Raw genomic sequence first — 23258 nt, forward strand, 5'->3', positions numbered from 1 at the left:
ATCCGTCGGTAACGGCCATCTCCGACGGAATACTGACAGATTTGTCCATCAGAAGTTATCCCTTTTTCTAGTTGTGCGCCATACGAGGAAATTGGTGGTCAGAATCCTAGGTTTATTTGTGTTATTTACTCAACCGAAACCAAAGTGAGTTCATGTATCTTAGCATTGAGTAGATTTCAATAATTTATATTCAGTACATGTGGAAAGACCATGATGTTGCGCAGCTTTTTTTGTTCCAAGTGGATATACAAAAACAAGACATGCTAGAAGAGAATGTAATGAAAAACAATAAAGCAAAGGCTAGTTATGAACCGGTTATGAAAGATTCTTTGCTTTGTTGTGAAATCAGCCTAAAATTAATGTACTCTGAAGCAGCTTCTGATTCAATACCCAACACATTTTTCTTTTTCCATTCAAGGCAGGATCTCCGAATCAAAACCAAGTCACAAACTGCAAGAAAATTTGTAATGTGATACTGATGTTTAACGAACTACCAAGTTGTTCTTTGAGAAGTAATGTAAAGCTTCAGCTCTTACTTTTTTCATATAGAATATACATATGTCGGTTTTGAAACACCAGCCTAGCACAAAATCATATGCTTTCTGTCTATGCTAGGGTGCTTTCATTTTTTATATATTGATTGATTTCAAATACTGATGTATCTCACGATGCTGGTGTTCTAACTGGATAACTTCTTGTATTATATATGTCTTCTCTTTACCGAATCATTGTTTTACAGCTTCAGCTGAATCAACCCATTCCCTACTGAGACAAATTGGACTTATGCATTTAGATGTTCTTCAAAAGCTACTTCTTCCCTCCGAAAAGTCATCCATTTCCAAACTCCCACCTGTTAGTATCAGTCTCTGATATTTCACAAATCAAACTACATGCACCACTAAAAAAGAATGTGCAAGCAATTATTCATTCAACATATTGTCATTATTCATTCAACATCAATCTTACACGGACATACACAAACCAAACTGAGCTAACCAAAATATGCATTGATACATTGCCAAAGAGCATACACCCAATTGAAATCAAGGAAACCAGTACAATGATACAAGTAAATAAGCGGATTACGATAAAGATAGAACATCTGGATTGAAAATTGGAAGACAAATAAGAAAAATAGAAACATACAAAAAAACAAAAGATGAGATTTTACATTTAAACAACATTTATATTACAAATGTCATACAATGATACAAATATAACATTCAAATACTAGTTGATAATTACTTGCATCCAAAGGATCTATGCAGCTTCTCTTCTTCTCTTTATCTTGGAAACTCTTACCACAACTGCAACATATATCTTCTCTATGGTCTCCTCAGCAAACATAAAAAGCTTCCTTCTCCACTGCTTCTTGAACAACAAAACTCCAATAATACCCCAGAATCCTGTCACAAAACCACTCATTATGTCCGCATAAAACCACACCTTCATCCGCTCATCACCTTCTTCATATATCTTCTTGATTGTTGTCATCGAATCTTCATGATTAGAGCAATTGTTTGGCAATGGAGCTCCACATAGGTCTTTGTTCCCAGCATATACTGATGGATCCGTAAAGGTCTGCAACTGATTTCCTGTTGGAATTGGTCCCGACAAGTTGTTGTGTGACAAATTCAAATGGCTCAAAAAGTTCAAAGCTGCCATGCTTGGAGGGATCGTTCCAATCAACTTGTTGTTTGAGAAATCGAGGGATTCTAATTTCCTCATGTTTCCAATGCTGTCTGGAATACGCCCACTGAGATGATTATTAGACAAATTGAGACCCATCAACATAGAAAGTGCAGTTAGCTCCAATGGTATTTCTCCAACAAGTTTATTGCTTGAGAGGTCCATGTTAAAAACTATAGTCCAACTCCTTCCATATTCAAGGTCAACACCTTTCATGACCTGAATCACCTTCTCATCATAACGGAGTTCATTATCAGGTGGTTGCATACTGCTAACCATTGCATTCAACTGTCTAAAACAATGAGGGATGGTTCCCATTAAGTTGTTTTGTGCAACGTCCAAAATTTGAAGATTTGAATTTCTACACAAAGAACTAGAAATTCTTCCTGTAAAATTATTGTTGTGTAGCCTAAGGACCATCAAAAACCTAAGTTCTCCAATACATTCAGGTATGTATCCAGAAAGCTTATTATCACCCAAATCTAAGACCCTTAATTCTCGTAATTTCCCCAATTCTCGAGGAAGTTCACCAATAAAGTTATTGTCGTTCAAACCTAACCACATTAATGATGAAGAAATGAGAGCTATAGAACCTGGGATGACGCCAGACAACTCATTTGAACTAAATCTCATGAAATACAAGTTTTTCAGATTCCCGAGACACTTGGGAATTTTTCCTGTTAATCTATTCCCTAAAAGATCAAGAAGTTGTAAATATGTCCATCTGCACAATGACCTTGGAATTGACTCGTTGAAAAGGTTATATTCCATATATAATGCTTTCAAAGGTCCATCATACCCTAACTCATTAAAATCTCCCCCATTAGGAAGGTTTGTCAAAGGTCCGTTGAGTTTGTTGTGAGAGAGATCCAAGAAAGAAATGATGGGCATCCTCCGCAACCATGTGGGTAGAGGTCCCGAAATTGTAGCATTAGAGAGCACTAACCAGTTGAGATTCCTTTGATTTCGAAGCCACTGTGGAAATCCATTTGCAATATTGCAAGAACTAAGATTAAGATATATTAATCCGAATGGAGGTATCCACTCATGTGAAACATTGAATATCAACTTAGTGTTAGAAGAAGTATCCAGGTGCTTCAACATCGAAAGATTCGAAAAATGGGCTTCAAAAACTACTCCTTCTAAACAGTTGTTGGAGATATCTAGAAAATTGAGTTTGGCAAGTTGTCCAACAGAAACTGGAATGGTTCCATTTAGCAAATTTGAAGACAATGAAATAAATTGTAATGATAGAAGCCTTCCTATAGATGTTGGGATGGGACCTGTTAACCGATTGAATTTCATATTCAAATCTGTTAAAGCTATTAATTTTCCAAGTGACTCTGGAATCGAACCATTCAATTGATTAAAAGAAATGTCAATTTTGGAAAGTTTCACAGGGAATGTAGGAATGGGGCCCGTTAACTGATTGAATGCTAGATTCATTTGTGTTAAAAATGTTAATTTTCCAAAAGAATCTGGAATTGAACCATTCAATTTATTGAAAGAAAGGGCAAGTTTTACAAGTTTCCCACAGAATCTTGGAATGGAGCCTGTTAACTGATTGGATTCTAGATTTAAATCTGTTAACGCAGTTAATTTTTCAAAGGATTCTGGAATCGAATCATTCAATTGGTTAAAAGAAAGGTCAAGTTTGGAAAGTTTACCAAGGAATATCGGAATGGAGCCGGTTAAATGGTTATCAGATAGATCTAACACTTCTAAAAATCTTAATCCTCCAAGAGATTCAGGGATTGAACCTGTTAATTCACTGACTGAAAGATCTATGTCTCTTAAATTGGCAAATCTTCCAAGTGGTTCTGGAATTGTACCATTTAAACTCCCATGTAAATCCAACCTCTCCAAAGCATATTGGGCACATTCTGATATGTTCATTAGTGATTCGATCATTTCTATTTCAAAATGATTGAATGATGCACTCAATTGTTTCAGGTGACACCATCTCCAGATTCCAAGATGCTCAATCTTCTTAAAACTGTTAGCAGAAAGATCAAGCTCTAGAAGACTAGGCATAATTGGAACCGATGAATATATAATGTTCCACGAAAGGTCAAGGACTCTTAGGGAACTCATGTTTGTTAAAACAGACGGAGATATGCTGTCAATTCGATTCATGCTAAGATCCAGGTGTTGGATATTAGAATGTGTACTGGAATTAAGATGAGGTGAAGAAAGAAACGTCTTATCGAGCCTACACTGTGACAATAACAGCACTGATAAAGAAGGGTTTGTGTTTAGCAAGTTTCCAAAGTTCCACGCCAAACTTGGATAAAAGTGAGAAAGATCCAGGAATGTTAGGGATGTCAAATTTTGCAAAAAGCCAGGGAGTGGACCTATGAAATAATTGAAGCCAAGATCCAAGTATTTGATGCTAGGAAGTATTCCAGTCGAATTAAGAAAGGGTCCAAGATCAGTGTTGGAAAGTTTACATCCCCACAAGTTTAACTCTTTTAGCAAAGGGTTAGTGTAAAGAATGTCCCAGTTTTGTGCTCCCCCAAGATCGACTAAACTCAAAACGAGATGCTCGAGTGACAAAAGGCCAAGAGTCCATGCCATGTCATCTGCCATCAGCTCTTCATTTACACTGAGATCAAGAACTTTCAAATTAGAAAGATTCCCAAGGTGAGAAGGAATAATACCTTGAAAACCAGAATGAGAGAGATTGAGGTAGCTCAGCAGTTTGAAGGATCCAATGAACTTTGGGATCCGGCTTCCTCTAAAATCATTCCCACTCAAGTCCAAATATTTTAAATTCCTCAGTTGTGCCAAAGAAGAGTTCACCTCATTACCAACTAAAAAGCCTCCTCTGAGATGAAGGCTTTCAACGGTTCTAGTAAGATTGTCACACTGGATTCCTTCCCACAAGCAACAGTCATTGCCAACCCATGATGACAACATTCCAGAAGGGTCTTTGACATGGTGTTTGAAGTTGAGAAGAGCAAGTTTCTCTTGCTGGGAGCAAAAGACACTCATATCCCCAACACCAAAACAAGTATATGTGGTTGCAACCAAAAAAACATATATGAAAATGAGAAGCAGCCCGAAATTCATTGGTTTCCCCATTATCAACCCCAACTAAGCTTAATCTATAAAAAGATTGAGATGGACAGATGAGTTGTTATAATGAAGCAACTAGTTTATTTACAAATTAATAAATCAGGAGCAATTTATTGCCATGGAAGAGTTGGAAGTCAATGGTGGAAGGCATGAAAGTTAGTGGAAATGTATAAGTTGATGGGTTTTCATATTTGGTGATGTACTATTCATTCCACTAAAATCACCTTTTTTTTTTATTAAAAGAATATTATTTTAAGTGGTTTGTTTATTTTTATAATTATTATATTATAACTTATAATATTAAAATACGTTTTTAGAGAGTAGTTGGAGATAAAAAGAGTTTGGTATAAATTTTACATAGAAATGGTGCAATGTTTTAGTGTTAGGGTGGTTATAGTTATAATTCCATTCTGAATCCTCCCACTAAAATACAATGATAGTTAGTGGATATGTATAGTTGGTGAGTTTTCATGATAATGTTTTGAGAATTTCAAAAACTAAGAAATCAAAAGAACATCAAGTATAGAGTTGGTGGGTATAATGGGTAATCATTATCAGAAAATAAAGAAGGGCACTTAAGACATTTAACATATATACATTATATAACCTTTGACGTATTTTATAAATAAAAGGATGGATTATACCATCCCATATCCTAACAATCAAACAGATGATTAAGGAGTATTTTTGAAAAAGAAAATATGCTTCCAATATTTTTTTGTTGTAAAAAATGGTGTTCAATTGGAGATGAATCACTATTTGCATCACCTTTTTGGTGTGAAAAATGATTTTAGGGTTGGAGATGTTATAAATTACATGCAATATGCATTTCCTTATTTGTTAATTTTTATTTTATTAAACTGTGGTACATACAAGACATTGTGTTTCTTAAGTCACAAGGTTTACACAAAGCGTAGTATCCACTTGAGATAGTGAAAATTAGACAAAGCTCACCCGTCATATGGTTAGGAGGATAACGTTGGTTGACTTGGATAGTTTGTCTTATAAATCTGGAACTCATGCATACGAAATGACCTAAAGAAAAAAAAGTAATAAAGTAAAGAGCCAGGTTAGTCATGACATAATATAATATGAAAAATCTTAAAACACATAATAAAAAAGGGGATGAACAAGAAAAAAACTTAAAACTAAAAAACAGAGAAAGCGTCATAACCTAAGTAATAATGAATATAGGAATGTTTTTTGATGTTGCCTAGTTGAGCCAATCTTAATATAATTATAAACAAGAACCTACAAAATGAGTATGTTTTGGATAGCTAAAAATTTGCGTATTACCAACAGTCACATCTTTTCTTTAACCTAGTACTAAATCTTTCACATTAAGAGATAGCCATTTACAAGTTATTAATTTAAATAAAACTATCGCTGCATCTTCAAACTCACATCAGTAGTTTTGTTATTCGGTTTAGGTGAAACTAGGGGGCGATCTAATGCATGCCTACAAGATGCAACATCTGTGTTGATACTTGATATTTACAGAAAGTAGATTGAATGAGAGACTGCTTTTCGTCATTTTCCATGAAAATTGCACTTTATATAATGAAACTTTTTTGTCTAATACACACAGCTATAATGACATTTACGTATAGAAAATTATTTTAAAGGCAATGCTTTTCCAAAATGAAAATAAACGTTAACCTACAAATTTATGAAAGGGGTCAAGTTATAAAAACCAGATTACCTTTGATAAAGCTTTATTGACTCAAAGATGTTCTTGAAGATTCTCAAATGACACAAACATCATGTGTGTTATGATAACAAATCCTACTACACAAACTGGAACATGTTTTATTTCTTACAAGTATGATGGTATGCCTTGGATAGGATTTTGTGAAAAAAACTAGAAATCTGGAAATGGAACCTTGCTTTTGATAGTGAGTTTAAGCCTCAATTTCTACAAGGCAAAATGAATTATAAGCCCAACGAAGTTTTCAAACCGTTCAAAAAACCCCAATTATGTTTTGTCTGTTCAAGAAAACCAACGAACTTAATCTTTTTTCTAAAAAAGCCCAACTAACTTACATTTCTCATTTAAGGTCAACCGACTAATGAAAGTCAACGAATGACATGGCTGACGACGTGTAATTAAATATTGGAAAATGATGTAAGACCAACGAAGTTTCAAAAACGTTCAAAAAACCTCAATCATGTTTTGTTTGTTGAAAAAAATCCAACGAACTTGCGCTTTTGTTCAATTTTCATCAGAGGCAACCAGATTCAGTAGGTATACAACTAGTTGGCAAATGACATGACATTATATTTAATGACATGAAATAAACAAATTAGAATTGCCCTTTATATATCGATTTAGGGCTTGGAGAAGAGAAAAGCGAACGGCGTCTGTGTTCGATCTCTTGTAATACCTACTTCTTATTCTTCCTCTCAATCGTTGATGTCCAACTCAAGATCTACAAAGAAGATATTTGATGATGCAAAATCTAGCTTGTGGATAAAGACGCCCTTTTTGGATTTGGACATCTAGAATAGAGGATCATCCAAAGATAATGTTTAGGGTTTGTTCGAACAAATGGGTAAGTATAATTGCAAGCTTTATCATGTCCATTTTAATAAGTTTTTGTTTTTGAAAGAAACCAAACAAATAGATAGAATATGGACATGATAAAGCTTTCAGTTACACTTACATATCTATCCGAACAAGCCCTAAACTTTGTTCGAACAAGCCCAAAACTCTTTTTCACTTGATGATCCTCCGTTCTAGAATTGAGGTTTTTCGAACGGTTTTGAAACTTCTTTGGTCTTACAAGTCATTTTCCAATATTTAATTACACGTCATAAGCCATGTCATCATTGACTTTCAATAGCCGGTTGACCCTAAATGAGAAGTGAACGAAAGTGTAAGTTTGTTAGGCTTTTTAGAAAAAATGTTAAGTTCGTTGGTTTTCCTGAACAGACAAAACATAATTGGGTTTTTTGAACGGTTTGAAAACTTTGTTGGGCTTATAAGTCATTTTCCCTTTCTACAAAGCGAATACAAAATCAGGAAATGCGTACAAGTAACCTATGATATAGTAAAACCCTATTCTATAAATATATATATCTAACAGATTTCATCACATAAAAGACACAATATCTATCAGATATGGTATGCTTAGGAACTAGCATGGAAAGCTCTTGGTACATATGTTTACATAACATGTGTGTTTCAAGGATAGGAGAGTGAGGGTGCAACACAATATCATGGCTCATTTTATTCAAAGACAAGTTGAAGATCTTCCACCAATTGTTGCAGTGAAAAATACCATAAGAGAATAAACAAGTTTCACATGAAATGAGGCATACTTATGATATCTTCAAAGAAGGCAAAACAGCCAGGCAGCACTAGATATAATAAATTTGACAACAAATTCTCAGAAATGGATTTTCACAAAATAGCACACTTAGGTTCCAGAATGACACCTTTCCTCATGAACAATTCAAGCAAAGTATGTTTTTGTACAAATAAAAGCTTTCTAGGTGTCTCAGCATGAATGCAACATCGGTATCAAAATTATGAAAACAAGCAAAAAGAATAAGAATAGGCAACCATACAGCTTCAAGTTACTGCTTTAAATCATCAAATATGTAAATGGAAGCTTATGCTAATCATCAAACTGATCATCAAGCTCAGTAGATTGCTTTTTTCGTTCTTTTCTTTGTGATCCCATTCATCTAACCAAACCAGAGCAACATCTTGTTTGGTTAGAAGAAAGTGATGATCCACAAAGAAATACATTATAAAATAATAAATGAAGAGAAACCTTGTAAGCCAAGTAGTGAAATAGAAAATTTGTAGACACAAGCTTTTGTTCCTTTTGGTTTTCATAGGACTTATAATGTCTTCGACCACAAATTTTCATTCAACGACTTTGAAGTCTACACAAAACTATAAACTTGACTTTGACATTTGATGACTTATGAACTAACTTGCAAAAAAAAAAGTTTATGATAATTTGACTTTAACAAGGTTAATGATGTTTTAAGCCCAGTACATGTTCAGTAACGTTAGATCTTTCATATTCTATTAAAGGGCTAAAAGGACCAACTAGAAACTTACATTAGTTCATTTCTCACTAGCTAGAGGCAATATGTACTTTTTATGCACAATATTAGCATATGTTTATTTATGTTTTACAAGTTCCATTATGTTAAGCATGATATGAACAGTCAATTCATTGAAAAAATAGAAATAATCCCCAATGTTATAATCATGTCATTTGGCTGTATCATAACTCACATTCCTTATGAAAAGATTGAAAGCCCCCAGCACTGAGATTTCTATCTATCAACCTTGTAACAATGTAATGTAAAATACTTTACACTTCATTAATTAACATTATCTAAGTCACTTTAATCTCCATTACTCAATTGAATGGAGAGATTCCAGGAAGTTGCCAAAATTAGGTCGCCAAACACAATCTCAACTCAACTTTATTTTAAGTTAATTACATGCCCTGATTTAGCTTACATTCCAACAAATAATCATCTTAAAAAACCCATCAATTTAACACAACTTCTAACAATTTTACAGATATAATCAACATACCTTCACTAATGCGGCTCTGAGTTCAACCCAGAATGATTACTCTTCAGTATTAGAAGTCGAACATATTAATTGATATACAGTGATCAATTCACGAGCAGGGGTGGATCCAAGGGGATCTCGGGGTAGCCCGGGATACCCCTCAAAAATTTTTCGGTAGTGTAATTTTTGTTTACGTATCCCTCAAAAAAAAATCGGTATAATGTATATATACGCATCCCTCCACTTATAAACACAAACAAACAGTTGGTTTGCTGGTTAAGGCGTTGGCTTATTCAAGCAAAGGTCTTGAGTTCTATTCTTGCTTCATACATATTCTTTGTTTATTTTTGTTTTATTTTTCCAGCTATTCTATCCCACATCGCTAAACACATGTAAACTCATCCATTTTTTTCTATTATATAAACCTGTTATGCTCATGCTTTATTTGATATCTACTTTGAGTCCCACATCGATTCAAGTATCAAAATATACTTCAACTTCATATTTATATAACAAGACTTGAGGTTAGCTAAGGATTCGATTAAGATTTGTATTTAAAACCGAAACCGAACCCGGGAAAAAAATTAGGTTACCCTAAAAAAAATTGGGATACCCCTTTACTTTGATCTTGGCTCCGCCACTGTTCACGAGTTCTCCTTCTTTCTTCCTCCTCTTCTTTCTTTCGGCCGAGATTGAAATAGCCACAACATTGCAGTTTATTGCATCCCTATTTGCCGAAACGCTATTGCGGACCGCTATTTGGCACCGCAATATTTTTTTAAACCGCTTTATCAGCGCCATACAACACCGCTGTAAGTTATGCACTGCTTTCGTCCGACTGACATACGAGTATGTTACAAGAAATTGGTCATCACGTTCCTTTTTATTTCTTTACAAGTAAATTACTGAAGTCATGGTTTATCTCAAAGTTACAAAATTACCTATTTTGTCTCTATCTTTTTTTTAAACCATTCTTATTTCTTACTATTTATTTTCATTTAGGTTTTGTTGTATGCTAGACATAAGGACATCTCCAACTCACCCCAAACTCCATTTTTTTTCCCCAATTTCTTCCTCCATTCTTCTCCAACCCTACCCCATTTTCACCTTCATTTTTTGATATATGAATAATATTCCCGCATATATGAGAGAATAGTATTCATATCTCCAAAAATGGAGGTGAAGTTTGGTTGTCAATTCTAATCCCTCTCACTTTTATTTTATACATTTCTAGTTTATTTTGTCTACTAATTATAATTTAAATGCAATATTTAATATTTATAATATCATGTTATATACTAATTTATATTAATTAATCATAAATATAGAGTTTAATCGGTAGACGGGTGTATTTGATAATATATATAAGTTATACAAATAGAATATATTCTAGGAATATAATTTTTGGGGTAAAAAATTGGTTAGAAAATGGAGTAAGGTTGGAGATGAAAAACTATTTACTCCATTTTTACTCCATTTATAGGGAAAAAATAGAGATGGGTTGGAGATGGTCTAAGAGAATGTATTGTCTTCTCTTTTTTTTATTTAAAGAAAATTTTAAGTATTATTTATATTATCAATTAATAATTGGCCTCACAATAAATAAACAATTATACTTAAAATAATATGGACCCGCCACCCCACTTCGACTCAGCCCACATGATTCCCTTCCTTGCCACCTTCGTCTTCTCCGACTAGACCTTCATTCAATGTCTCTGGAATCCTATCAATAAACACCTTAAATCCAAACCTGCAAATCAAAACCAAATTTTGAAATTTAAATTTCAAAATTCAAAACCTACACTAAACTAAAAATCTAATCTAAAATCTAAAACTCAAAAGTCGATCAACATCGGATAGAAATCTAAAACTCAAAACCACATCAATTTCATAAAGTAAAAACAAAAAATTGATCGGTAACATGTCATAATGTCCATTTTCATCTTCAAAATCAATAAACCCACCCAATATTTGAAATCTTAACATCCTTGTTTCAAGGAACAAAATTTGAAATCTAGTTTTTTATCTCTTCATGACACCTAAACATACTATTTTTATAGGATGCCAATCACTTTTTGCCATCCGATATAAACTTTTTGCCATCCGATATAAAGACAAGAGCAAAGTTAGAATGATTTTGATATGGTGGTTGGCAATGAGGAAATATATTTTTGGAGATGTTTAATCTATTATTTTTGATGATGACAAGATTATAAAAGACTTAATAAAAAAAAGGAGATTGTGGAGTTTAGTATTTCTTGTGACAAGTCTGATGCTTCTGAAAATATATTTTTTGTGTATCGTATATTTGTAATAGATGATTTGTGTTCCGGATAATGTATTTATGAGTGATGCTTATGACTACTATTATGCCCCTAACTCATGGTGTATGTTAGTGTGACTTGTTTGTTGGTATGTCACGTACCTTAAGTTTATTCTTCTGATAAATAGGTGTGTGTCACACCCCCAACCATTGCGACTTGGCATGTTGGGTTGTGCGACTTAGTTCATAGATCACAGGTAAACTGAATATATAGCACAAATACAACAATAAACAAAACAATAATTGTATTTTATCTTGAAATTTTAATACAATGTTCTTACAGATAATAGTATAGTACGTAAATTGCCTTAAATATGTACCCAAACATAACAAAAACTAAATTGCCTGAAATTCATGACTATTTCATCGTCTGATATGTTTGATTATTGATTTCCTGAGAATACATGTAGTTTTGAGGGTCAACACAAGGTTGGTAAGAGTTACAGGTTTTTTGTTGATAACAGTAATGATACTTTTAAAGGCATTCCAAAATTATTTTCTTTGTAAGTAAACCATATTTAAAATTGTGTTTGTAAAGAGTCTTTGAAAAAACAAAAGGTGTCTTTGTATAACTAAATCCATACTTAAAACTGTTTTGAAAGAATCAAGTGTATAAGTTGTAGTGAGAGGGAAAGATTAATTCAAGTTAATGTTTACAGTGAGTTCTATAACCGAGCTATGTGACTGAATGTACCATGCTACAACGTTTCATTGGGAGTTGTAGTAAACATTGTAGACACTTATCACCTGCTTCGATTGATCGATTGAGGTTGTAGCTAACAACCATAGGTGGGGATGTTAACCTCGTATAGATATATACATATGTGTCTCGTTCCAAAGATTAATGGTCATAGTAGTGTGGGTATGCTAAGTATTTAGACATTAGATAACGAATAGTATCTCACTATAAAACCCTTATCTAAGTTATGAATAGCTCTCAGCCCTAACTTAAATGTGGATAAGTTACTAGGCATAATGATTTGTATAAAGTTTATAAAAGTCGGGCATGTTTGATGTATACATAAAAGCGTAATGTATTCGCTTTTATAAAGAGGTATGTTTCAAAGTAATGATCATAAGTACACATATAAACTTTATGTATTTAAACATATAAATATACATGCATGGTAATAGCTCGAATGTTTGAAATACTACAAAGTTTTACGACATGCTTTTTATGATATGCATTGTCACATAAAATCATGGGGTTTTGTAGTAAAATGGCAGGTGTTATTTTTACTAATTGTTTCCTTTTTAAAAGAACATAATATATGTTCATTGAATGTTTGGCTAGTTTATGTGTATATAATATGTATTTGTCAGAATAATATTTCATAAACTAGTTAAGGTTTGTAAGTATTTTTCACATAAAATTATAATGTTTTTTGTTGTATGTTTTGCATAAAACAAGTATATAAGCACATGTGTTCTCCCTCATAGCATATAAAACTTAAAAGAGGGGTCGTAACACTCACCTTAATATGTGAATGTTATTTAGATTCGTTGGTGTGATGCTTATCGTGAGAAACTGCAACTTAATGCCCTTTTGAGTTTAAAATAACCACCAAAACTATTTTTGTTACCTAATTAACTAAAGGGAAAGTTTCGGTATTATTTAACAAGTGTGGGGCTGTTTTGTAATTTAACTAAAATAGAGGGGCTGATTTCTTAAATCATTAATTGACCGAGACTGACTCCGTAAGGCTATACCAAAGAAGGGTTTGTTTTGATATAAAATAAATCAATATTTGAGGTGGAGACTTAATTTTTCAACAAATTCCTCGGAGGGGACTGTTTTAAATTAAAAGAATAGGAGTTTGAGTATGGGATTGATTTTGTTAGAAAATAATTAAAAGAGGGGTTGTTGTATTTATTTGGAATTGAAATTTGGAGATTGGACTAAATTTATTAAGAAATTCCATGGGAGGGGTCTTTTAACCCCCCCCCCCCCCCCCCTTCACCTTACATTACCTACCCCACCATTTTTCCTATTTAAATAGTAGTCTTTTTAGGTAAGATAGGGACCAAGCGCATAACAAAAACAAACAGTAGGGATCAAGCATGTAACAAAAATAAATAGTAGGGACCTCCCGAGTTAAAATAAATAAGTTAGGGACCAAGCGCATAAATTACCACAAACCATAGGGACCATTCATGTAATTTACTCTAACTTTTATTATATGTCAGTTTGATATTTATATTTCATATGTTTTGTTTTAGAATCGTTCCATGTGAATGGTATCCCAATGTTGGTATTATTCGACTCAGGGGCTACCCGATCTTTCGTATCTCTGGCACTCAGCAAGAGGTTTGATGAGTCTACGAGTATGATAAATTGTCCTTTAGAGGTCTAGATTACGGACAAACGATCCATTCGGGCGTCGGAGGTTTGTAGAGATTGTGTCCTGAGGATGTGTGGCGAGCATTATCTCGTGGATTTGGTTCCCATTCCTTTGCGAGGGAACAAGTTCATCATAGGCATGGATTGGTTGAGCCCTAACGGTTCAGTGATCGACTGCGAGTAGCAGTTGGTTCGGGTTAGGACCCCAAGTGGGGGAGAGCTGGTGATCTAAGGGGACAGACCACAGAAAGGGACGGTCATGTGTTCTACAGTGAGAGTCAGACGCTACCTTCAGCAGGGATGTGCATGTTACGTCACCTATGTTATGGATACCCGGGAAGAGGGTAAGGAAACCGTGGAGGACATGCCGGTTGTACGGGAGTATCTGGATGTGTTCCTAGAGGATTTACCTGGGATACCTCCAGAGAGACAAGTAGAGTTCAGGATTGACCTAGTTCCAGGTGCAACTCCGATAGCCAAGGCACCATATCGGTTGGCTCCTCCCGAGATGCAAGAGTTGTCTACACAGCTGTAGGAGATATTACACACAGGATTTATCAGGTCGAGCACTTCGCCTAGGGGAGCCCCAATTCTGTTTGTGAAGAAGAAGGATGGGTCTCACTAGATATGTATAAACTACCCGAAGCTGAATAAGGTAACGGTGAAGAACCGTTACCCACTCCTGAGGAGCGATGATCTTTTCGACCAGCTTCAAGGAGCATCTTGGTTTTCCAAGATTGATTTGCGATCGGGCAACCATCAGATGAGAGTCGGAGATGGGGATGTACAGAATACAACATTTTGGACTCGCTATGGTCATTATGAGTTCGTGGTGATGTCATTTGGGCTTACCAACACTCCTGCTGCGTTCATGGATCTCATGAACCGCGTATGCAGACCGATGTTGGATCGGTCTTTGATAGTCTTTATTGATGATATCTTGTTTTATTCCAAGACGCAGGAGCAGCACGAGGAGCACTTGCGGGAGGTGTTGGAGACCTTGGTGAGGGAGAGACTTTTAAAAAAGTTCTCAAAGTGAGAGCTTTGGTTGCGGGAGGTGCAGTGTCTAGGGCACCTTGTCAACTAGAACGATATACTAGTCGATTCAGCCAAGGTAGAGGCCGTGATGAGATGGGAGGTTCCGAAGTCTCCATTTGAGATTTGGAGTTTTTTTTGTTCTGGCAGGTTATTATCGGAGATTCATCCAGGATTTCTCCAAGATTGTTGTTCCACTGACCCGAGTGACCAAGAAGTCGGTAACATTCCGCTGGGGACCTGAGCAGCAGGCAGCTTTTTAGACCCTCAAACAGCGGTTGTGCGAGGCATTGATTCTGACCATGCCGGAGGGCATACAGGATTTTGTTGTTTACAGTGATGCTTCGATCACGGGTTTAGGTGCAATATTGATGCAGCGGGGTCACGTGATAGCGTACGCTTTGAGGCAGTTGGAGCCTCATGAAGCAAATTACCCAACACACGACTTAGAGTTGGGGTTCTTTATACCATTTACATGGACCACAAGAGCCTGAGGTATCTGATACACCAGCCAAACCTAAACATGAGGCATCAACGTTGGTTGGATGTGGTGAAGGATTATGATTGTGAGGTCCTTTATCACTCGGGGAAGGCCAATGTGGTGGTTGATGCTCTCAGCCGCAACACAGTCACGGCTTCGATGCAGGATATATGTATGAAGATGACAGTGATTACTCCGTTGTTGGAATGGATTTGGGAGGCTAGGGTCAAGGGTATGAAGGAAGAGTGCCGAAAGTATGAGTGAATCATAGGTTAGGTGGCCTTAATTGATTATGACAGTCGTGGGTTGTTGACCCTGCATCGTAAGGTCTAGGTTCCTTATTGGGGTGAGGTATGGCAAGTTCTGATGGAGGAGACCCACAAGTCGAGGTTCTCCATTCATGAAGTTGGATATGTATCGGGATTTTCTCCCTGATTATTGGTGGCCCTGCATGAAGCAGGATATAGCATGGTATGTGGAGCGGTGCTTGACTTGCAGGAAAGTCACGGTCAAGCACCAATGACCTCAAGACAAGACGCAGTCGTTGGATATTCCTGTGTGGAAATGGGAAGATATCACTATGGATTTCATCACAAAGCTTCCCAATACCGCACGTGAAGTGGATTCTATCTTGGTCATCGTGGATCGGTTGACCAAGAGTACACATTTCATTCCGATCCAGGAGAGTATATTAGCTGAGAAGGTAGCCGAGATTTACATCCGCGAGGTGGTGGCACGTCATGGAGTGCCCGTTCCGGTTATGTCAAACCAAGATGTTCGTTTCACTTCCAGATTTTGGAAGCAGTTTCACAACGAGATAGGTACTCATCTCCATTTCAGTACAGCTTTCCATCCACAAACCGATGGGCAAAGTGAGCGGACAACTCAGACCCTAGAGGATATGATGCATGCGTGGGTGCTTGATTTTGGTGCGATTTGGGGTACATATCTTTCGTTAGTGGAATTTATGTATAACAACAGCTATCACGCTAGCATTGATCGACCTCCTTTTGAGATACTCTATGGGAGGAAGTGTAGGAACTCGATCTGTTGGGGCAAGGTCAGTCAACGAGTCATAAGGAGTACCGAGGTGATACTCAAGACTATTGAGATAATCCAGCAGGTCTGGAGCAGGCTGCAGACTGCTCAAAGTCGGCAGAAAAGCTATGCTGACAAGTGTCGGTCAGACCTGGAGTTTTAGGTGGGGGATATGAATCTCCTGAAGGTGTCAACGTGGAATGGTTTCATCCAGTTCAACAAGTAGGGCAAGCTAGGTCCCATGTAAATTGGTTCGTTTAGGATGTTGGCTCAGGTGGGTCGGGTTGCTTATCGATTGGACCTTCCAGCAGAGCTCATTCAGATTCACAACACCTTTCATGTCTCTCAGTTGCGATAGTGTTTAGTGGATGATTCCACACTTGTACCTTTGGAGGAGATTTGAGAGAACCCCTACTTCTCTAATACCTTTACAATAATATTACTCCAAACATGCTAGATGCATATTCATAATATAATTTACAGAAGTTTGGATACAAACCAACTATTAAGAGTTTTTACAAAGTTTTATATATTACATAACTTCCAAGGAATTTATACACTAAATACAAAAGTTATAATATTATCTATTCTACATCTTCTAAAAGTATATGACTATATTGGATGTTTATCACCTGCAATAGTTCAACACTGAGAGGGATAAGCGGGTGACGCTTAATGAGTTCAATAACAGTTATAATATAACGTTATGCCATATATATATATATATATATATATATATATATATATATATATATATATATATATCAATATGACAGAAACAAAGAGGGACAAAGAACAACAAAGGCATATGTGTACCATATGTCAGGCTTTCCAAATCAATCAATAAATTGATTCAAAGATTTACAATTAGTGAGACATAACAATTTCAACTTCATATACATCAATAAAACTTCAGCCCATGTGGCACAAAAAATACAATTTTGGATTATCATTTGCTAGAATATATAGGCTTTCAGCCCTAAATAGCCCTATGCCAATACCAGAAGATATACGAGTCATGCTCTACATGGCCAAAGGCACAAAGCCAATACCAGAAGTGATACGAGACACGCTCTACATGGCCAAAGGCATAAATTCGATATGTCACACCCCCAAATAGGAAGGTGGAAACGTTCGGAGGTGGAGGACGTCATATACAGTATCACAACAATTGAATAATAGCATTTAAATCAACAACAACCATTGTATTAATAGTATAATTTTTACATTACATTTGATTCATATAATACGGAATTCAAAAGTAAATACAAGTAAAGACTCGAAGCTACTATGCTCCATCTTCTTGAATCCGGTGCGTGTACCTGTCTACTAATGTCCTAAGAATACAAGTAGGTTTTGAAAGAGTATCATCATTAAGCTAGTGATTTCATAATCGTTTTGTTTTAGAAAAACTGTTTTGTGTTCTTTCAAAAAGTGTGTTGTGTTTCTCCAGAAATCCTTATATTTTCTTATGTAATGAATGTTAAGTAAAAACAAACGATTCTTACTAGTTCCTCCTGTGAGTACTTAGTGTATACAAATCATATACAATCCAGATAGGACAAACAGTCGATTTTGTGGTTTTGCCTCAAGCCCACAACCAAAGAAGGAACAGGAAATGAGGCGGAGTCACACATCCCACTGCAAGTCGGATCTTCAAGTATATAATCCTGAAGTATTCACTAGATACTTACAGATTTAACTATGTTGGTCCTTTGATATCTGTTGATATTGTTCCTAAAGAAAATCCAATATTTTCTGATGAAAAGCTTGATTAAACTCATTCCTCTTATGACTACTTAGTTCATACTAGTTATGTATAAACCAACAACGAACAGACAGTTAATTGTGTGGATCTACCGTAAGCCCACAACCAAGCAAGGAACAGGGAATAAGGTGGAAACCACACATTCCACAATCTGTCGGATATTCTTCATACGTAATCTGACTGCATAAACTAAGGAATTATAGAATTAATAATGAATATTTGTTATGTGAATAATAATCCCATTATTTGTGAAGTATTGATGTTTATCCTGGAAAATCCTATATTTTCCCTAAATGTATGTTATTGAATTATCTGGTCTGAATCGAAAAGTACGAGTATCTACCATACTTATGTTGTTTAAGTAGTGTTCTGTTTGAAAACCCTGGCTACCACTAGTGACGTATAGTAGTTTCATTACATAAATAAAACTAGTTGAAAATGTATTGTTATGTATACTGAAAGTATTGTTAATACCCTCCGGTGATCACTTAGTACATACGAGTTATAGAAATCCAGATCGAACAGACAGTCAATTGGTTGATTCTGCCCTAAATCTACAACCAAACAAGGAACAGGGAATGAGGCGGAAATCTCACATCCCACTTCATGTCGGAGGTTAATTTCATATCGCTCTGATGTATATACTAAGTAATCCCCTAGTTATTAACCCCGATGACTGATTGTTAAGTACATTATTACGTGAACAAGTTGTTGTTTCCCCAGTAAGTTCTTATAACCATACTATGGACGACAAACATTACGACGTACTTTGGATGTTGTGAACTGAATGACGTTTGTCACCATAGGTTGACTGTAGCTAATAGTCACGGTGCGGGATTGTCACTCTCGTATAGATCTATACACAAACTCACGCTCTCCCTCAGGAGACTCTGGTTACAAGGGGTAGACTTCTCAGAAGACGTGTCTCACATTGTAGTTCTCTCAACGAATTCATGAATAATTCATAGGTTTGTTTCCTAGTTTGAATACTGTACTTATAATGTTTGTATCTTAACATGTTTTGTAAAACTGATTTCATGTCTAGTAGTAACATTGTTTATCATGTTTATTAAGTTCTACGTTCAATGTGTGCTAATGATAGGAAAATATGATAAACCAAATTATATTTTTAAACACAAGATTACTTGTGCTTTTACTTGTATTCCCCCCCCCCATCCCCCCCCCCCCCCCGAAAACATTTAAAAAGCTCGGAAAATATAGGGGTGTGAACTCACCTGATTGTGAATGACTCGGATGAATGACAAAGATAGGATGCTTGGTATGCTAAGTGAAGTCCGGAGCACAATACGGTCCTATTAAACACATATTAACATGTACATGCCTAAAATTAGTGTCTAAAACCACTAACAATCATGGGAAACACCCTTACGATGTAGGAAACACTTGCAATGAAGTGTTAGAACCAAGAATGAGGGATCAAATGGAGTTCACGGCCAAACCACCATGGGTTTACGGCCCAAGATGTGTTCACGGCCCATGAACACATGAAGGGTTCATGGACCAAGAACACATGAACATTTGATGGGTTTACGGCCCATCTATGAAGGGTTCACGGCCGTGAAAAGATAGCTTTTGTTTGAGGGGTGAAAAGAGAGCTTTTGTTTGATGAGTACGAAGCTCTTCACATGAATAAGATGATTAAGAAGTAAAGAGGGACGAATTACTTACGTTTCAGGGGTGAAAAAAGAGCTTTTGTTTGATGAGTCTTGAGGAGTTTTCGGCCAAGGAGAGAAGAATGAGGGGGTAAATGAAGGAAGAACATATATACAGACCCGGGGGGGGGGGGGGGGGGGGGGTCACGGCTCAACATGGGTTCACGCCCGTGAACCTAGTTTGAGGCTGTGAACATCCCTAGATGATGTTTTCGGCACGAATGAATTCCTCTAATCCCGAAATGACACTTCTCAACCTTCAATCCATAAGTATACTAGGCTTAGAAACTCTCAAACTGATCCTAAACCCAGGAAGACCGAAGCAACAGCAAGTCTGACTTCATATTGATTGCGTTGACTTACAGGTAGAGATTTCTGGTTGTCACACGATACCAGAATAATACGAGACAAGCTCTACATGGCCAAACGCTCAAAGCCAATATAAGAAGTTATACTAGTCATGCTCTACATGATCAATGGTATAAAATCAGAATAACTCAGGAAAGCACATTGAACATATAACACATAACATAGAATTGTCCCTATATTTAACTCACCATGAATTATTTGAATGATAAAATGATAATTTGGGAAGCACTACGTGTCTAAAAATGACTTCCTTTGACGAAATCGGGGATTTTTGTTAAAACCAGGCCTTGCGCTGGCAGAGTTTCAACTTGAAAATATTATTTTCTTGGGTCTTCGGTGCGTCGGGACTTGCTTCGGGTGTCCGGGATGTTTCCTAGGCTTTGGGGGTGTTAGGGTAATTTGAGAGAAATTTTAGGGTGAAAGAGAGTAAAATTTGTAAACAAAATCGGAGAACATCGCTTTCTATTTATAGTACCCAAAGTCCAGAATTACGTTGGGCGTAATTTTCAGTATGCGGGGCGTACTGCGTAGCAACACTCTACATTGAGCGTAAGCCTAGTAAACGGGGCGTTCCAAGCGACGTGGCATTGGTTCGGTTCTTGTGCCTCGAACGTGTCGCACCTATATGATACGTGTCCATCGATTCTAGTATGCTGGATATATATATCTTTACGCTAAGCGTACCAGTTGGTATGCTGGGCGTTCTTCCAACCTCGAAGTTTGTGCCTACAACTTTAAAAATTCATATATTGCATACGAGCTCCGTTTTTTATGATCTTTATATCCACGTGTAGGTGAAATTATTTTCTACAACTTTCATTTAGACTCATTGGGCTAATTTTGAATTCATTTTAAATATTATATTTTTAACAGGCCGGGACAAAAAAGTCCGTTAAAAATTCATAACTTCTTCATTCGACGTCCGTTTTTGTCTGTCTTTTTACCGTTGAAATACTATTGACAAGATCTTCGATTCTCGTTTAGGTTGTATCAGCTAAAAATTGCTCGATCTATAATTCAAATTTCGAGTTGTACACTGCTATGCTGAATCTTAGAAAAATCATAACTTCCTCATACGAAGTCAGATTTGGATGTTCTTTTTATGAAAGTTCCCTGTTTAATGAACACTACAACTTTCATTTAGATCACTAAAGCTAAGAAGTAGTTTATCGTAATCTCACTTTTTACGTCATACGATATCGTGTGGGTTCTATCGCGAAACTTCAATAAGCCATAACTTCTTCGTTATAACTCAGATTTTGATGAGGTTTTTGCCTAAAAGTTTCTAACGAGATAATTTACAACTTTCAATTTTACATGTTCGTTAATTTCGATAATTGACTTTTTGATAGGAATCTCATAAGACTTCTCATCACTTTCTGAATGATTCTAAACATAGTTTTACTTCAAATCTCATAAAACTATATTGTTAGAACGTAACACTCAAAATCATATATTATATATTAATATTCACTTTTAAGCTATCAAGCTTAACAAAACATGATAATTATACATGGTTATTAACGTGTATGTTATAAATACCTCCTCCTTTTGAGGATTTCGTCCCCGAAATTACAACGATTTAAACTAATGGGGATATTTCGCTCTTATCTCATTCTTATTCCCCCAAGTATAATTTGGGCCTCGATGGTGCTTCCACTTGAAAAGCACCAACCCCACTTCTTTATTACGTAATTCAGTCGTTCTTTCGTTTACAATCTCTTCAGGCTCTTCTACATATCTTAATTTATTATCTAGTTTCACCTCGGATAACGGGACCATTTCATCATATATGCTTAAACATTTACCCAGATAACTCACATGAAACACATCATGAATACCTGCCAAATCTTCTGGTAATTCCAAAGGGTATGCTTGCTTACCAATTCTCTGGATAATTTTGAAAGGTCCAACAAATCTAGGACTCAATTTTCCTTTCTTCCCAAATCGCATAATGCCTTTCCATGGGGATACCTTCAGCAATACAAAATCACCCAACTAGAATTCTATGGGTCGTCTTCTCTTTTCTGCATAGGACTTCTTTCGATCATGGGCTGCTTTCATTCTTTCTCGTACAATTTGAATATTGTCAGTGTTGTCTTGAATCATTTCAGGGCCTCCAATGATTTTTTGTCCTACATCACGCCAACATAATGGAGTACGGCATTTACGACCATATAATGCTTCATATGGTGACATTTTGATTGAAGTGTGGTAGCTGTTGTTATATGAAAATTCGATAAGAGGTAAGTACTTTTCCTAGTTACCACTAAATTCCAAGACACATGCACGAAGCATATCTTCCACTGTTTGGATTGTTCTCTTCGTCCGACCATCTGTATGGGGATGATAAGCTGTACTGAGAGCAATCCGAGATCCTAATTCATGTAGCACACTCACCCAAAAATGAGAAGTGAAGCAAGTATGACGATCGAAAATAATCTTTAATGGCACACCATGTCTCGCAACAATTTAATAAAAGTATACTTGTGCATATTTCTCCATTGGAACTATCTCACGCATGGCAAGAAAATGTGCACTCTTAGTCAGTCGGTCGACAATTACCCAAATGCTATCATTTTGTCTCACAATCTATGGCAATTTGGTAATAAAATCCATGGACAGCTCCTCCCATTTCCACATGGGAACATTAATACTTTCTATACTCCTGTATGACTTTTGGTATTCCGCTTTGACTTGTAAGCATACTAAGCATTCTTGTACATATCTCCCAATGTCTCTCTTTAATCTAGGCCACCAATAACCAGCTCGTACATCAAAGTACATTTTACTTGTACCAGGATGTATTGACAGCTTAGACTTATGGGCTTCATCCAAAATCTTCTATCTTAATCTACCAATATTTAGAATCTATAGCCGATTCTTAAATACTTTCAGTCCATGTGGATCATCAAGTAAA

The 23258-nt window shown here is 36.1% G+C and overlaps 1 protein-coding gene across 1 annotated transcript; it reads right to left on the bottom strand.

The window, feature by feature from the left end:
* Positions 1–1032: 1032 nt before the first annotated feature.
* LOC145013252 (uncharacterized) lies at positions 1033–4840 on the bottom strand. Its single transcript, XM_078972059.1, has one exon. The coding sequence runs from the start codon at positions 4771–4773 to the stop codon at positions 1261–1263; it is 3513 nt and encodes a 1170-aa protein (XP_078828185.1). The 5' UTR covers positions 4774–4840; the 3' UTR covers positions 1033–1260.
* Positions 4841–23258: the final 18418 nt, after the last annotated feature.

This window comes from Lactuca saligna, chromosome 8 (assembly GCF_052625555.1).
Source record: "Lactuca saligna cultivar CGN05327 chromosome 8, ASM5262555v1, whole genome shotgun sequence".
NCBI lineage: Eukaryota > Viridiplantae > Streptophyta > Magnoliopsida > Asterales > Asteraceae > Lactuca > Lactuca saligna.

Excerpts from the sequence above, each read along its gene's own strand:
- LOC145013252 (XM_078972059.1), bottom strand. The coding sequence starts at position 4,773 with ATGGGGAAACCAATGAATTTCGGGCTGCTTCTCATTTTCATATATGTT.